This window comes from Oculina patagonica, chromosome 5 (assembly GCF_052425735.1).
Source record: "Oculina patagonica isolate OP01 chromosome 5, crgOcupat, whole genome shotgun sequence".
NCBI classification, from domain to species: Eukaryota; Metazoa; Cnidaria; class Anthozoa; order Scleractinia; family Oculinidae; genus Oculina; species Oculina patagonica.
Window position 1 is genome coordinate 23,995,016 of NC_135762.1, and position 16,802 is coordinate 24,011,817.

Here is a 16,802-nt window from a genome sequence, read left to right on the forward strand (position 1 = left end):
CTAAAAAGAGTTCGGCATTTCTAACAAGTGTTCTTTATTTCTAAAAAGTGTTACATTTTCTCAGTATTTAGAGCGGTTGTGTCGTAAGTGTCGTAAAACCAAAACCAAAGTAATTACTTTGGCCAATCACAAAGGACACAGACAATCCAGTGAACCAATCAAAACTCGAAGCAAATACATGTCGCAGGCACGAAGCGCGGGAAAACGTGCGCGAGCGAGTCACGATTGGTTTTGGTTTTACTTCTGATTGGCTGCAAAAGTGGCGCGAGATTTTTACGCCAATCACCAAGCGTAGTAATGCAAAACCAAAGCAAACGCAATTTACTTTCGACACTCAAGTGAAAACCGCTCTATCTAGTTTTTGGATTACTTTACTCGTGCCAATCTCGCCTCTGGTGTTCACTTGAATAGGATTAATTAACAACTTGTTGGTCGCTGGCTCATCGTGTTTTCACTGTGAATACATTTGCTGACACATCCAGTTTCTTTAATTAATGTTTTGGTTACTTAATTTACAAGAGGTGCGATTGGTTGGCAAGAAAAGTTTGTTTTTCTTTCGGAAGTTTTAATTTAGTGTAATTTTAGTTGGAACTTTCTCCGCCAAGCAACGAACACTTTCAATAATAAACTCGGAAAGTTAAGTTTGAATTTTTAGTAGGTTGCGCTATCGTCAAAGGACTTTATATTCTGTTGTAATCACTTTTCACATCTTAGTGTTAGCGCACTTATTTTACTCTGTTAACAACAGACGCATGTACAAATCGTATATAAACAACTGCACTTGTTATGTTTTTCGATTACGAAGTTAGTAAGAATAAACTGCCGTTGGACCCAAGCTGAGTTGTTGCTGTTGCTGTCCGTCCAATTCGTGGTTAGATCCCGGTACCCAAGAGTGTAATGGCTCTTCTTTGCAAGCGAGTGCCCCATTTGAGTCTAATTTCCCCCGCAAGTATCGTCGCAGTTGTCTCGTTATCTCAAGTTCAGAGTTTCCCCCGTTCCCCGTCGCTTCAATATGGAAGAAACGCCGTTACAACTGGCAGTTAAAGTACGAATATTCAGTTTAAATTTTTTTTTAAAAAAAAATTGACTTCTAAATGAACTTTATGATACACATTGGGAAGAATGTTATGTTGACTATAGTCTCACAGAGTTAGGAATAACTTTAAGTTGAGGAAATAAAGGGAAAACGGTATAGAACGTAACTCCAGCCTTCTCCAAGGGAAGAAAATTCCTATTTGCCATGCTCATCTTACTGACAGCACCACAGACGTTGCCAGACAACTCGAGGAGGTTGTTTCTGGGACAGGATCACAAACAGACTGAGATTCTAGAATAGTCAAATCCGAATCCGAATGACTTGAAACTTTGCGTTCTCAGTACTGCGGCTGACAAGAAAAGTTGATTTTTATGCCAATTTCTTAAAACGCCCCGTTTTATTGGTTGATTTTGCGACAATTTCGCCAACATACCGACGAAGGCCGACCAAAGTGACCCGAACTAAGTTTAGTATCCACGACGATCGGAGCTTTCTGACATAAAGGTCCGGAATCCGCACCAAAATTCCAAGCTTATCCGAGATCCGCTGAATTTTGTAAGTCCACGAATCCGCTCAATGTATCGCAAAACATCCGCAATCCGGTCGCGTTTAAGGCCAAATCTGTCGGTCCGCGAAAATATTCAGTCCCCTCCAGAATATAATATGCTTACTGGTTAAATTATAATTAAAATACACACTCGCGCATTTTCTGGTCCCGAGGTATTTTTGAGTTCGTTTACTTATACTTAGGTAGGGGTCTAGTTCCTCTCGTGGCACAAGTTTGAGACCCTTGTAAAAATATTCGAAGGGCAAAAAAGCAGCCACCATTTGTCCTAGTAAAAGAGTTGTCCTTAGACAGGTCTTTTCCATGATGACAGTTTTCTTTGAGTCGCGGTCCGCTATCGGAGAACTCAGCTGTTCTCTTCTCGGAGACAGATAACGTCCGCATAACTATATTGTAAATGTTTTGAGGAAATACCATCCTTACTTTGCTACAAAGGTCCTGCCTCCAAATTTAAAAAATAAAAGACCTATTATGGGCCGGCGCCTGTCCAATTTCAATAAATTTAAGTCAAGTCTGTCAATTGTCTGACGAGTTCTAAATCCAACATGGCGCTCACAACCGAACTCCTCCACGGTGTACAAATTCATTATTATGGCATCCGCACAGCGCCATCAAGTCTGATGATTTCTCCATTAATCATCTTATTTTCTATAATTGTTTGCACCAGTTGTGCAAATTCTGCAGGGTCCCCAATGCGCTTGGGAAATGGAACAACCTGAGCGATCCTTTGCTGTTCTAAAGGATCCGGTCTTCCTTTGGTAAACATCGGCGTTAAGAACAGCCCTGGTGTTTGTAAAAAAGAAACCCATATGTCAAAATCTCACTTTGTTTGCAATAAATCATTGGTCAAATATTGTACAGCTACAAACATTGGGTTTTATACACCTCATAACACATCAGGGAAAAGTGTTTAGCAACACAGTACTTGTCAAGCTCGTTTGATATTTGATGTTAATAAGGCAGCTTTAATTTTTAAGATGTTGTTTTCCGTCCAGCTTTGTTTAGTTTTGGATTTGATTAAGATTTTAACACTACTCGAATCAGTGATTCATCACATTTTCAAACACTTCCAATTTTTTTGAAAATACTCCAAGTTGTGTTTTGAAGTTGACCACTAGTAGGGAATAGGGGGCAGGGGGTGGGAAGCCAAAAGAGTAAGTGGGATTAGTACTTGCCTGTTTCAAGCTCTCGGTAGTAGGGGGGGGGGGGAGGGAGCGAAAAATGCAGGTGAGGGGTTTTTCGCCCTTCCCCAACAACCTTGCCTGCCTGCGTTTTTCACCCTCCCTAACTATAAGTTTAGAGCCTGGAACAGGCTTGAGGGAAATGGAAAGAAAAGTGAAATAAAGAAAAGTGCTGGGAAGCCGGATTTCTAAGGTGGGAAAAACTGGAAAAAGTTGGGAAATATTTTGCAAAAAAAATAGTACAAAGAGGGTGAAAGCACTAAAGTAAAAACAAGAACTAACAAGCAAAAGGTACAGGAAGTGGGAGGTTCAGAACCCTGTTCCCCCCACACTCACTTAGAAATTGATTAACAGTTCTTCGTCCTTCCAAGTTCTGAGACAGACAGTAAACATACCTGCTGCAATTGCATTCACCCTAATGCCGTGTCGTGCCAGGTCCCTTGCTAGAGGAAGTGTCATGGCATTAATAGCTCCTTTAGTTGCTGAATAAGCAACTTTTCCTGACTGTCCATCATAAGCATGAACACTGGATGTGTTAACAATCACCCCTCTCTCCCCTCCCTCATCAGGTTCATTTGTAGCCATTTGCTCTGCTGCAAGGCGAGCCACATTAAATGTTCCTGTCATATTGATCTGCAAACAACAGGTTTTTTAAAAACACTTGTTTCATAGAAGCAAACTCCAGGGATGCTAACCATCATTAGCCACAAAGACTAGAATTTTTGGTTAGAATGCAAATGGTAAGGTTAATTTTCTGGAAATTCTGGCTGAAACTAGTGGTCAACCTTCAGAGGTTGTCCTGCGATTCTGCTTGGAACAAAACCAACTGGAATTCCTCTTTCCCTTTTGCAAGTTGTTTATCTGCTCAGAACAGAATGCCAGCAATTTCCGTACCATTTGCACAGGTTCCCAGTTCCAGTCTCCCGTCAACAGAAGACAAACTGATTTACAAAATAATGGTCAGCGCCATCCCTTTGGATTGGTATACTGATTTTAGAAAACCATTACCATTATTCAATGGTTATCCCAATCACTTTTTTCTGACAAAATGGTAAACACCCCAGGAGTCAATGTGAGAAACGAAAACTCCATGTTAAAAGAGTTTACAAATGACAACAACTTCCCCGAAATTTCAGAGCTTTGACAAGAAAGGCATTGGGAACAAGGTCGTGTTTAGCAAAACCATCCATGCATTGGGATGGGGATATGTTCGGAACATTTTCAGAATACTTTGGACATCTTTGGTAAACTTCGGACATGGTCGTATCATCTTTGGAAATCCTGGCGCTTTCAGGATAAAAATCTCACGCCTTTAATCCAGAAAAAGTTGGCAGGTATATGGCAATCACACAAAAATAAAAAGCCTCAGTAGTATTGATAGTGGTTTAGTATTGTTGGATCTGTTATACCTTTGTTATTTCCTCAAATATATGTAGAGGATGAACCTCCCCTGCATCAGGCAAAGTTTCAGCAATTTTTACTATTGCAGCAGTATTCACGGCAGCACGCAAAGGACCACACTTGTCTACGAGTGTTTTTAAGGCTTGCTTGACATCACTTTCCGATGAAACCTGGAGTAGAAAGGATAATCATAATATGTTTCAAGCATTCGAACTATTGTAATTCCCCTAATCTGATTGGTAACATTAATACTGCAAGCTTTTAAGTCTTAAAAGACTTTAAAAGGGAAAGACAACCAGATAACTTACCCAACAGAGATTTTCAGGAGCAATTCACCCTTCTCTCTTTGTTGCAGTGCAGGTGTGTTTATTGGGCATGAGCATTGAATTATCTGTTCTCCTTAAGTCTGGATTTATAAAAACCAGTAATACAAGTGCCACGCAGCACACGAAAATTTATTTTTTCCATTTATCATTGAATAATATCCTTTCTGGCTGCCACTTTTGATAGGGAAATGTCCCGGGGAAATGTGCAGATGCCTGGAAAGAGTCGAAGCTCTTTCTTACCCAACACCCCCCGTCCCTCCCACCCCACGCCCTGGACTACTCATTTCCTCATCTCCATCCCCTACATTTGTAATTTCAGGCCAAACAGGGGAAGAAAATCATCCATTGCTCACCCATTGAAAATTCCTGCATTGCAGACTTCCTTCCCTCCCTCTTGTACAATCATCATAATCATCAAAACAACAGTATGATAATGTCAATAATGCAAAACCTCTCTTGTGCAGTACCCTGTGCCTTTTATCTTTTCTGACCTACCGGTACTTCCCCTCCCATGCCAGAAAAGTGACTCTAAGAGGTCATGAAGGGTCCCTCAAAATCTTGCGGTGCTCACAAAATAAGGTTACTGCTCAGAATGCACACAAAATTATAGCAGGTGCTTGTTTGCTCTTTCACAAGTGCTACATGCTCACTTTTTAGTGGAGGTAGCATTTTGAAACGTGCTCCTTGCTCACAAAGCTTACTTCTATCTTGCTTCTGTCAATGCTTATAAATTCCAGCATTCCTCTAGTTTCCATATGCTTGCATAATCAATCATGGAGAAGGTCACAGTAACTACACTGGGTACCAAAGGGTTTTTTGTGGTGAAGCCGTGGGTTTGCCACTCATTATCACCACAAAAAAACAACAACACAAAAACCCTCTGGCACCCAGGGTAAGTAACTTTTAAAAATTCTAACTTTCATTTGTTTTTACTCGCAGCTGACAATTTTTGTCATCACCTCCCCCCCTTCCTCACCCAGCGAGTGAGACACTATTCCTCTCTACCCCACAGAGGCCAATAAATACATCCCCACTCAATAACATTGCATCTTATTATTTATCCACCCTGCTACTCAGGCAAAAAAATTCCTTCCGCACCCCACTTCTATAAATTAAAAACTACTTCTCACTGACTGCGGTGCATAATCTCTTAACTGTTCCCCTCCCCCACCCCGTCCTTAAATAAGTACGAAACTCAGATGTGCGCTTATATCACTCTTACATCAGTTGGGACAAATATGCAGTTCTCTCCCAGATCGCTCGCAACCTTGTCGCCTCCACTTAACGGCAGGTCTGCTATAACAACTCTGCAGCCGTGTTGAACCAGTCTCTGCGCTGTGGCGCGACCTAAACCATTAGCACCGCCTGCAACAAGACAAGCAAGTCCTTTGCGGAACGCCATCTTGAAAACCGCCTGCGAGCAAGCCAATATCGCACAGCGGATTACCACAAAAAGCACGTGTGCAAAGATGGTCGGTTATCGATGAAAAAAGTTTTTTACATTGCAAGTTGAAAACAAAAGGATTTTATTTCGCCGAAAATTCTTTTCTTTGCATCCTCTAAGAAGACAGGATTTTGAGAGATGTCTTTTCGTCCGGCTGGAGCGGAAGATTCGGACTCGGACGATGATGGGTTTTATATGGGCAGCATTCACGACAGCAACATGAATGGCGGCTTTGCAAACGGCACTGATTCACGAAAAAACTTTGTCGCAATGCCAGCTGGCGCCGAATCCGACGACGAAGATAGCGATGGTTTTGAATTTAGCAGTGCACCGGCGAACTCGCAGAAGTCCACTCCGACAAAAGTTACTGGGACTCATAATGCGAACAGTGAAAGACAATATTTATTTGCAAAGAATGACAATACTTCAAACTCTTTGTCTGAAAAATCCGGCCTTGGAAGGGGTCGGGGACTGCTGCCACAAAGAGGGAGAGGAAGAGGGGGATTTCCAAGACCCCCACCGTCATTCAACAACGTTAACAAAGGAAAAACGTCAAGAAGGTTTCTTTACTGCCATCCATTATTACCCACCGGGGGGTAATCTGGATTTCAAGTGATAAGGATGATTGAAGGATTTTTTGGGGTTTGAAATTTTTTCGATTCCGGGATTTTTGATGGTGTCGCTTTACATGGTCCAGGGATTTTTTTGGGTTTTGTCGGAAGTCCTATGGATTTTTTGGAGACTTGATTTTTGCCCCCTTTCGATCATCCCTGTCACTTGAAATCTGGAGTACCCCCCCCCCCCCTGGGCATAATTGTTACCTTCTGAATGCAAAACCAAACTTCGACAAACATAGGTAATGTTAATGATTTGTTTCAGAAAAGATCTATACCTAAGCTTGCCCATGCAAGGTTTATTTGGTTTAGGCTCCCCATCCTTCTGGAAATTCCAGTTTATTTTCATACTTTTCTTAAGAACTTTGGGTTTTGAAATCTCCCTCTCCATCGGAATTTCCAGTGACCTTTTCTTTGGTTTGGAATGGAAATTTCCTGGAACAGCACAATGGTATGAGCTTATTACAGTGCTTACCAAAAAAGTGTGGAAAACGAGACGTATTTGTTGAATGTTACTACTATTTGCGCCCATCCTTGAAGCAAGACCAATTTTGCCCGTTGTTTTACTTCCAAAACGTTGATGATTTGTGTCGGTGGTTAAATAATTATGCCACTTTTGATCAATGAAACAGTGGTTATGTGGTGAAATTGACAACGTTTTTGGCACCATACCAACATGTTTTGTTCATACATTGTGTACGCTCTCAAAGTTTTCAGGTTTTTCGTGGGACAATTCGAAAAATTCAAAGATGGAGATGCAAATTCAAGTGGAAATTGGAGATACATGTACCAGGCGGGTGTTGTTTATTACAGTCAAAATACTCAGCGGGTGCTGCCTGATATTCCTGAATAGTTTTGATTAATGGCGAGTGGATTGCATTATTCGTTTCATAAATTCAAATTCAATTTGAATATTGTAAATCATCCAACTGTAAACATGTGAACATGTGAACCTGTCAAAAATTAACCAATCAAATTGGTTTATTTTCACAAGACTGGACTTCTCACAAGAACCATGAGACTAATGAAATAAATAGGATAAACATGGAGATCTATGGCTGCTCAAGGCATGTAGGATAAAACATGTATTTTTTTTGCAGGAGTCATTTAACGCCTAACAAGTCAAAGCAAGCAGAGGCAAAGAAAGCTGCTGCCTCACTAGCTGTGGAGGACTTGCGAGTAGCCGTTGTGAAAGGAAATACTACTGCAATACAAAAGTACTTGGATGATGGTAAGATGGGATTATTGCTAAGTTTCATGCACAAGTTTTTATTGGCCAGAAAAAAGTTATTTTAGTGTACAGTTGAACAAAAAAAAATGCTAAGAAATAAATTCATCAGTGGGACACACAACTGAAATAAAAGTGTTTTAAGTTCTCCGTTATGAATCCTGATCTTGTTGGGAGAACCTGAAATACCTTTTACCCTGGCAAGTAACTTGACTGTGTCACTACGGATGAATTATGTTTCTCTTTGTTCTACCAAGCCTCACGTATACCAATGATTATTCCTTTCAACAAATTTAATCTAAATGCTCATATGTACATGTACATGTATTTGTTACATTAGGAATTGATCCAGATATTCAGCTCAAGTCTGGGTGGACTCCATTGTTGCTTGCAGCCAGTTTAGCATTATCCGATGTCATGGAACTACTTGCAAGCAAAGGAGCAAATGTTAACTTTCATAAAGGTATTTGACTGTGTGGGTGATTGTTATTCCTTTTATAACTAGAGCAGTTTTCAATTGAGTGTCGTAAAACCAAAACCAAAAACAAAGTTATTACTCTGACCAATCACAAACGACACAAACAATCCAGTGAACCAATCAAAACTCGAAGCAAATACATGTAGCCGACACGAAAACATGCGCGAGCGAGTCGCGATTGGTTTTGGTTTTACTCCTGATTGGCCGAGAAATTGGCGCGAAATTTTTAAACCAATCACTAAGCGTAGTGAATGCAAAACCAAAGCAAACGCAATTTACTTTCGACACTCAAGTGAAAACCGCTCTAATTTGCAATTATTGCCTTTGTTTGAAGTGTTAAAAATTTGTTAACTTGTATAAACCTTTACATATGCACAGTTTTCTGTCTTTGTGAGAAACTTGTTCACCCAATCATAACATTCACAGTATCCAATATGAGGTGTATTGTTAGTAAAATCAATTTCTCATGCATTAACTTCAGAGATGTATACTGTTCTGATGGCAACATGTGCCGTGTCTGGGAACACGCCCGAAGAACAGGTTCTGAGATGTGTGGAGCTGTTGCTGGAAAGAAATGCCCGAGTCAATGTTTATGACAAGTAAGTAGAATGATCAACTTTACAAGGCAAGTAAGTACTATATTTATTCGATTAAGCGCCCTGGGCGCCTATTAAATTTTTGGACCTTGAGGGTGGGCGCTTATTCGAGGTGGGCGCTTATTCGAGGCTGGGCGCTTATTAAATTTTCACTATTTTTAGCAAGTAGTACGTTTATTTTGCAAGCAAACAATGTATAATAACTAAACGCGAAGGTGTATGAAAGCTGAATTTTTAATGTTCATTGAAAGTTTCAGTAAAAAAAGCTAAAAAAACTCGGTCTTCGCGATAGTCTCTTAGTAGTACTTAGTCAATTTTAATCTCAACTTTAACAATAGCCAAACTTTCCTCTTGTGCCCTCATTTTAGGGGGGTGGGGGTGGGCGCTTATTTGAGGCTGGGCGCTTATTAACTTTTCCTGCCTACAGGGTGGGCGCTTATTAACTTTTCCTGCCTACAGGGTGGGCGCTTATTTGAGGTTGGGCGCTTAATCGAATAAATAGGGTAATCAACTGCACAAGTTACAGGAATTACAGAAAATTTATCACAGCTGATGGGGTGAGGGGTGAGGTTGCAGCCTAAGGGGGAGGAGCATTCTATCCAAGGGTAGTCGTAATTTTACTCTTTTAAGCCCAAGCCTGGGTCATTGCGCTTTACTCTCATTATGAAGGAGTCCTTTAACCCTATGCAAGTCTTGTTCCTCTGGCGTTATGTTTAAAGAGTTTTAGAATTGAAGGTTGGCATTGGTATGCCATCTACCTCGTCCAAATGTAGACCTTTGCCTTGCATTGTTAGCCAGTCTCTGACATTTTTTGCCACTGATGTCGCAACATTTTTTTTTCCCAACCAGGTATCGCATGTCACCACTGATGTATGCGGCAAGAGAAGGAAGGGTAACAGTCTGTGAAAAGCTGTTACAACATGGTGCCGAGGTCAACAAACAAGACATGCGAGGGTGGACGGTGAGTTGCCTTGAAGCTGTATTTAGGTACGCCCGATTTGTGTTTCTTAAAATATTGGTGCTCTGTTCACAACACCTTAAGATAAGTGAGGTTGTGAGGCCAAAATCCTTAATTAATACCACTAAGCAAGATGACAAGCACCCCCATCATGTCCCCAGAGCTTAAGTCTGCCTTTTTGACACAAAGAACTTGTAAATACACAAAAGCTGATTAAAATTAATTATTATAACGTGGGGGTTTTTTTTTGTGGGGGGGGGATTTGTGGGGGGTACTTCTTTCTATAAAAATCTTGTTATTAGTCTCTATCCTGGGCTGGCAGTCGTGGTCATGGTAGAGTTGTACGCACCTTGTTGGATCACAAAGCAGATCCTAAGATATACTCCAATGATGGACAGACACCAAGTGATATTGCATACTCAAGTGATTTCCCACGGGTAAGTTATGCATTAATCGATATTAATAATAAAATAAATATTTATTTATTATGTTTTACTCTTCGAACTGTTTTGAAGAGTAGAAACACTCCTTCTTGCTTCATAATTGCTACTGATACCCAGAGATACTGGACTGGACTGGCCTGTGACTTGACCGGCCTGATCATGGCCACTAGTTTTAACTTAATGGAAAAAAAAAGTGTCACAGTGACTATATTATAAATTAAAACAAAGAGTCCCTGACAGAACTCTCTTATAGATTTAATTTCATTTCCTCTAATTTAAATAGTTGTACTTCAAGAATTTTGATTGATCAAATCAAAACAGATTTCCAGAACACTTATAAAACGTGCATCATGGCTGAGCAGTTTTCTCTACATTTACTGTTCATTAGATTGCAGATATAATTTCTTTGGCTGCAAGTGGAAAACAAGTGTCTAGTGAAGCAGCTTTACAAACTGCAGAATCTTCAAGGTAAGAGTAAAAATTAATGTCTTTTTAATTATTACTTTACTTTCCAAAAAGTAAAAAATACTCATTGCATGCATATCTGATTTTGTATTGATATTTCACTGGTCACATTAAAAAGTCTGTGATTGGGTTACAATTGTAAAGTACACTTACAGTTACGTATATATACTTATTTTTCACATGGCTCGTTTTCCTTTGTTCTTCCAGGCTGGTTATATTGAATAAACCCCGCTAATTAACAACTGTCTGAAAAGCTGGGAGCGGCTTTGATTGTAACAGGGGAGAGCGGGGCTGATATTCTAATATTCCACTAGGGGAATATTAGAGTTGATAACCCCCTAGGGAATATTACGACAATATTCCCCTCGTAGCAAATCCACAAGCCTCGCATTACAAACAAAACCACAACTTTACTTTAATAACGTTACATTCATTTTACCTTGACTGTTGTTACATTTTATTTTAAATACTACTGAGCAATTGCTCGATTGAAAACATGAGAAATGCGTTCCGGAACTCGTGCCTCGACGTTTGCTTTTTCAGAATTCCGAAGCAGTTTATTCTGTTCGGTTGCTAACACACTCCAAACATTCAAACGCCTAAAGGTTACCTTTTTTGTCTTCTTCGGGATCCTTCACTATTCCTGGCCAGCAGCTCTTTTAATTTGTCATCGTCAACGATGATCTCTCTAGCCTCTTCGACGTTTTCTTCCCATTTGTTTCCACCTGGTTAAAGCTAAACAACCCTTTTGTTGCCTCCTCAATGCTAATTAAACTGAGCGTTTTCGTAGTCCTCTTCCCGATTCTTAGAGGATAGCAGGCTCCAAGTTATTGCCTGGATTTGTCGAAAAATTAGAACTTTTCTTCGCAGACTCACTCACTTCTACCAACTTTGCAGTTAATTGGTGAAAAAAGGTGGTTACAAAGTTGTCGGTACTATTAGGCAATTACAAAATCCCAATGCGTACTTTCGGAATCTTTAATCTTTTGTAAAGCTAGTTTGGCACGCATATTGATTGTTTTGATCGGCATATCAAAAACGAAAAAATATCCTGTTTATCAAGTGGAAACCCCAGTGCGTCTTTTCGGAACCTTTCTCCTGTTGTTAAGTGTGTGTCGAGAAAAAAAACATTTTTTTTTTCTTCAGCGTATTCTTATTGTTTGCCCATGTGAAAAATAAGCCGGTTATTTTTAGGCACCTCGGGAATATGTGATTTATTCACCTCGGGCTGCGCCCTCGGTGAATAAGTCGCATACTCCCTCGTTGCCTAAAAATAACCCTTACTTAGTCTTTATGATTTATAACTTATCTCTTTCCTAGTGTTGATGTCAAAGAGGACAGCTCAAGGTATGAAACTTGAAGAACAATTATCGTGCTTGCACTTTTTAATTTGCAACTGCCTCTTCGGCAGTTGATTACTAATTATGTCTACAATTTTTACTCACTCCATTCTTCTTGAAGGAAATGGATAAGGGAACTGTACAAGGGTTGTAAGTTGACAATGGGAGCTCATTAACATTGTTTTTTCCTTGTTGCAGTGGAATGAAATATGGTGACCTTGAAATGTTTCTTTGTGGCCTAGAGTTGACACAATTGCTGCCAAAATTTCAGGTAACTGACTGACTGCCCAACTGTCTGAGTTATGGTTGGTTAGCCAGTGGGTCAATTTGAATGAATGAATGAATTTATTTAAGTGTCAAGGAGTCTATCTGTGGGTAAAAATCCTTTTTCCAATTACTAAGGGGACACTTAAAATAAATAAAATAACCTATTTCAATATAAAATAATTATTGTCAATTTACCAGATCAATCTGTGCCATGAATACAAGTTGTTGTGCATTACAGGGCTGAAAATAACAGTTGGTCATCGGACATTGGCCAAACAAAATTTGCTAATGTCCAACAAAATCCTAAGTGTGGTTGGACATGATGCCCAGACAATTTCTTGATCGTAAATCATTTTACAACAACGATGAATAAAAATCTGTCCCACCACAATTTTGTTTGTCCGACCAAGATGGTGTCTTAGTAGGACAACAATTATTATGTCCTTTCAAGTGAAAAAAATTATTAGCAGCCCTGGCATTACCAGCTGTCATACCACTTGCGTAGCTGTGGCTTTGGGTTTGTTTGGGAACTAAATTTTATTCTATGTGTACATAATTTGTTGCGTAAAACTTTAAATTATATAAATAATTATGTTTTTTTAGGAGCACAAGTTAACATTTGATGAATTCTTGAATCTGACAGAAAAGGAGCTTGACCAGGTACAGTGTACTAGACAGTATTTAATTAACTATAGTCATACATGTACATGTTTGTATTGTGCGAATACGAAGGAACTGTGGTAATATGTACACTGCACAAATTGTTGACAAATAAAACATTTAGAAAAATCTTTATTTAAAACCTCTGACATTTTTTTGCCATTCTTCAGATGGGAATCACTCAAGTAGGTGTGCGAACAAAGATCCTTGATGCCATAAGAGAAGTTCACAAAAAGGAATGGGATGTAGCTAGCCTACAGGCATTAGAGAAGCATTCTTTGAGGTATTGTTGACTTTCTCAGTGTAAAAGAAATTTCAGTCTAGTACATAGTAAATCATAAAAAAAATTAAATTCAAACCAGAATAAAAATTAATAAGTAGAATAGTTTACCATGTGGAATAATTATTATAAAAATAATTTCCATTTGGAATATATAATAAGAATAAGGTATAGTAATGCTGTAAGTTTTAATTTGTTAGAAAATGTATTTATTAACAACTTCCGATAGAGAATTAATTAGAAAAAAATCAAATTTCAAAAAATCCAATTTTCAGAAAAATCCCCAGTAAATTTTGATGTTTCAATTTCAAATTTTTATGCCATTGTTATGTGTTGTTATTCAGCTACCAGTACTTTCGATTATTTTTAAAAATTATGAGATACTTACAGGGCTTGAGACTAACTTTTTAACTCACTGGTTTACTGGCTAGTGACATGTCAGATTTTACTAGCCAAAAGTAATTTTTCACTAGTCAGGTATATTGATTTCTATCAAGAACAGTTGACTTTTCCAATTTTTTCACTAGACAAATGGCTAGTAGGAATGCTAAACCTGGTAGCCAAAACCTAAATTTTAATAGCCTTTGGCTAGTTGGCTACCGTAAGTCTCGAGCCCTATACTTAACTTTATAAATATAACTGATACACAAGGCTAATCAGTGATAATAATTATTAATAATAATTAATTTTGTGTTTCATTTTTGATCTTTTCAGTGCTCCAGAAATGACAGTCATTTTGGCGAATGTGTCAAAACATTTGACATTCATCAGAAGCAGTGTCTCGTATGTACAGAAACACCTGAACACTGTCAATGAACCTCTGGAGTTTGTACAGGTAATTTTTTACTGGAAAAAATTTCAAGGCTGCAAATTTGGTACTCACATCCATGACTTTCACAATTATACAGATCCGTTTCTCTTCTAACTGAGCTACAAGTTTGATTTCTGTTGTAGCAATTGCTTACTCTATTTTTTCATCCATAATAATTTGTTTTTTGTTTTTTCTTTTGAGGATGTCACGGCAGCTGAAGGAATGGAATTATTCTCTAAGGAAGCAGTGGAGGCTGTGGAGAATTTAAGCGAAGAACTCCACACTGTGAAAAAACAAATTTTCCAGGTTGGTGATTATGGGTGTCACTCGTTTTTGAACATAATTGATTTATTTTGCTTGGTAATTGCCGAATACATTACCAAGTACGGTACAGTTAGTGTAATTACTGTACAGTCAACTCCTGCCTTCGGACACCTCGCTATCACGGACACCCCATAATTACGGACAGGAGCTGAAGTCCCAGCGAATAAGAATTACTGAAAATACATATGTACATGTAACTCCCCCGCTACTACGGACTTCTGCTATTACAGACACAAAATTGTGGCCCCGAAGGTGTCCATTATTAATAGTGGGTGTTGACTGTATTTTGTTCTCTGGATCAGGCATTGAACACTGTGCACAGGCACCCCCACTTTGTCAGGCTGCTGTCACAGTTTGCCAGTGCTCATTTGTAAGTCAGAGTTCTTAAAGTGTTTTGCCCATTAGAAAACAACACAACAATCCAGGCAATGAACCCTGACCACTTGATCCAAAGTCCAACATGCCCAGCATTAGAGTACTTTGTCTCCCAAAAACCAGGATTAATTCCTTGCAATGTATGTTGGACCAATTTCATAGCAGGATAGTTATAAGGTTATAATTCTTGACCAACTTATTTTGTTGACAGATCAAGTCCAAAGTATCCAACACAGCACCAGACCTGATTGCTGATGAGAAACCGCAGTCAGCCCAACACACATCGCGTGGTGGCTTCATGCTTGTTGCAGGAGTTGCAGCTGTTGCATTGGGTGCATTTTTGGTGCACAAAGGATGGCACACGACATGATGCACAGTGCCATGGCCTAGGAATTAAGAAAGTATCATGCAATCTGAATTTTTTTATAAAATAATTAATTGGCGAGGAAAATTTGGTTAATTGTCTCTGCTGTCCACCCCATTAAATAATCCTCCCCCTGAATAAAATGCCATGGAACTATCTTTTGTTTGAACTCCGAACAAAGGGACAATATTATGTAATTTTGTTTGATTTTATACAACCATACTGTACAGCTTGTATAATAATTATGATAATTTGTATTTTATGTCAATTTTTGCCAACTGTAGAGCTTGTTTTGCAATGTTCTATAGATTATTACGTAATCCTAAAATTCTGAAAATAAGCCCCCCCACCCCCCAAATCTCAGATGCAAAAGTTATTCAAAAAATAAGTCATCCTGTGAATAACCTCATGGGATTATTATTTAGTTAAAACTTATCGGATTACAAGTTCCCCCTCTATATTTTTCATTGTTCTGAGTACGTTCAGAGACCTGTTATGTATATAAATGTTTGTTTAACGACTGCAGGACTTGTTTTGAGCCTCACTTATTATAACTTTAGAGATCGAGTTTTACCATGTGGCCTTACTTCTTGCATGAACCTATAAATTTCCAGACACAGTATCCTGTTCTGGAAAGAAAGTGGCATGCAATTTTTAACCAATCTCTAAGCCTAGTAATGCAAAACCAACTTTCAACACTCGAGTGAAAACTCTGTTCTGTAAGGCTCCCCAGAAAAAAGGAAGAAACAAGTCGCACCGTAATTAACTCGAGCTTATTTCCAGAATTTTGCTGACCAATCATTTTCGTGATGCAGGTTTAAGTATTATTACTGTTACTGTTTATACATAATTTTTCTGAAGTTGATATGGTCATGTTTTGGATATTTAAAAAAAAAATTAATTTTTTTGATGAATTATAATGAATTATAAAGATATTTGTTTGTTTATAGTTTACTGAACAAAAAGTGAACAAAATGAAACAGCTATAATTGTATTATAAGTTGAAGGTAAAGTTGAATTAAAAATTGTTTTTTACCACTGTGGTGGTGTTTTCTTTAACATTATTTTTTTGTGTACAATCGAATTAATTTGTTTCCTTGTTATGTGTAGTTTAATTAAAGAAATATTTTCTCTTTTTGCAAGAAGAAGAAAGATTGGGACTTAACCCTTTCAGTGCTGAATTTCTCCAAAAACTGGGGTTTTTTTTACCGTTAAACTGAATTTTTGATGCTACGATCCTGAATTTCCCTTAACTTTACTTAAAAAGCACTTTTCCACAATGCAGCAAGATTTTGAGGAAGATTCCATTAAAAAATGTACAAAAATGTACTTTGGTGCATGCGCATAAGCCAAAATTTGGACTTGTTTTTTTTTTTTTTTTTTGCGAAATCGTTTCCATTTTTTTTCTTGCTCCTTTTCCTTTCGTTTCTCTTGGCTTTGTTATTTCCACTTCTTTCTACTGTATCCGTCCTTCCTTTAGACCAAAAACGTTTTGATAAAAACATTGGTAAACCCTGTCAAGAGGACCTCGATCTTTTACTGGTGTTTTGGCCTTTTTAAGCACCGATTTTGCACTAAAAAGTGATTGACTTTTTCTCGATTAGCTCTGTTAGGATGCGACCGATACGTAAAATGAATAGTTCTTT

At 38.5% G+C, this 16,802-nt stretch overlaps 2 protein-coding genes across 2 annotated transcripts; one reads left to right on the plus strand and one right to left on the minus strand.

Annotated features, from left to right (window-relative positions):
- Positions 1–363: 363 nt before the first annotated feature.
- LOC144653461 (3-hydroxyacyl-CoA dehydrogenase type-2-like) lies at positions 364–5,940 on the minus strand. Its single transcript, XM_078513454.1, has 4 exons — positions 5,732–5,940; positions 4,192–4,353; positions 3,178–3,415; positions 364–2,384 (listed from the first exon to the last, which is right to left on the minus strand). The coding sequence occupies exons 1-4, from the start codon at positions 5,909–5,911 to the stop codon at positions 2,191–2,193; spliced, it is 774 nt and encodes a 257-aa protein (XP_078369580.1). The 5' UTR covers positions 5,912–5,940; the 3' UTR covers positions 364–2,190.
- Positions 5,941–5,967: 27 nt separating this feature from the next.
- Positions 5,968–16,196, plus strand: LOC144653447 (ankyrin repeat, SAM and basic leucine zipper domain-containing protein 1-like). The gene is made up of 14 exons (XM_078513437.1): positions 5,968–6,513; positions 7,668–7,798; positions 8,136–8,258; positions 8,755–8,872; positions 9,719–9,830; positions 10,130–10,264; positions 10,659–10,738; positions 12,056–12,082; positions 12,274–12,346; positions 12,946–13,002; positions 13,173–13,285; positions 13,997–14,117; positions 14,295–14,399; positions 15,004–16,196. The coding sequence occupies exons 1-14, from the start codon at positions 6,092–6,094 to the stop codon at positions 15,160–15,162; spliced, it is 1,776 nt and encodes a 591-aa protein (XP_078369563.1). The 5' UTR covers positions 5,968–6,091; the 3' UTR covers positions 15,163–16,196.
- Positions 16,197–16,802: the final 606 nt, after the last annotated feature.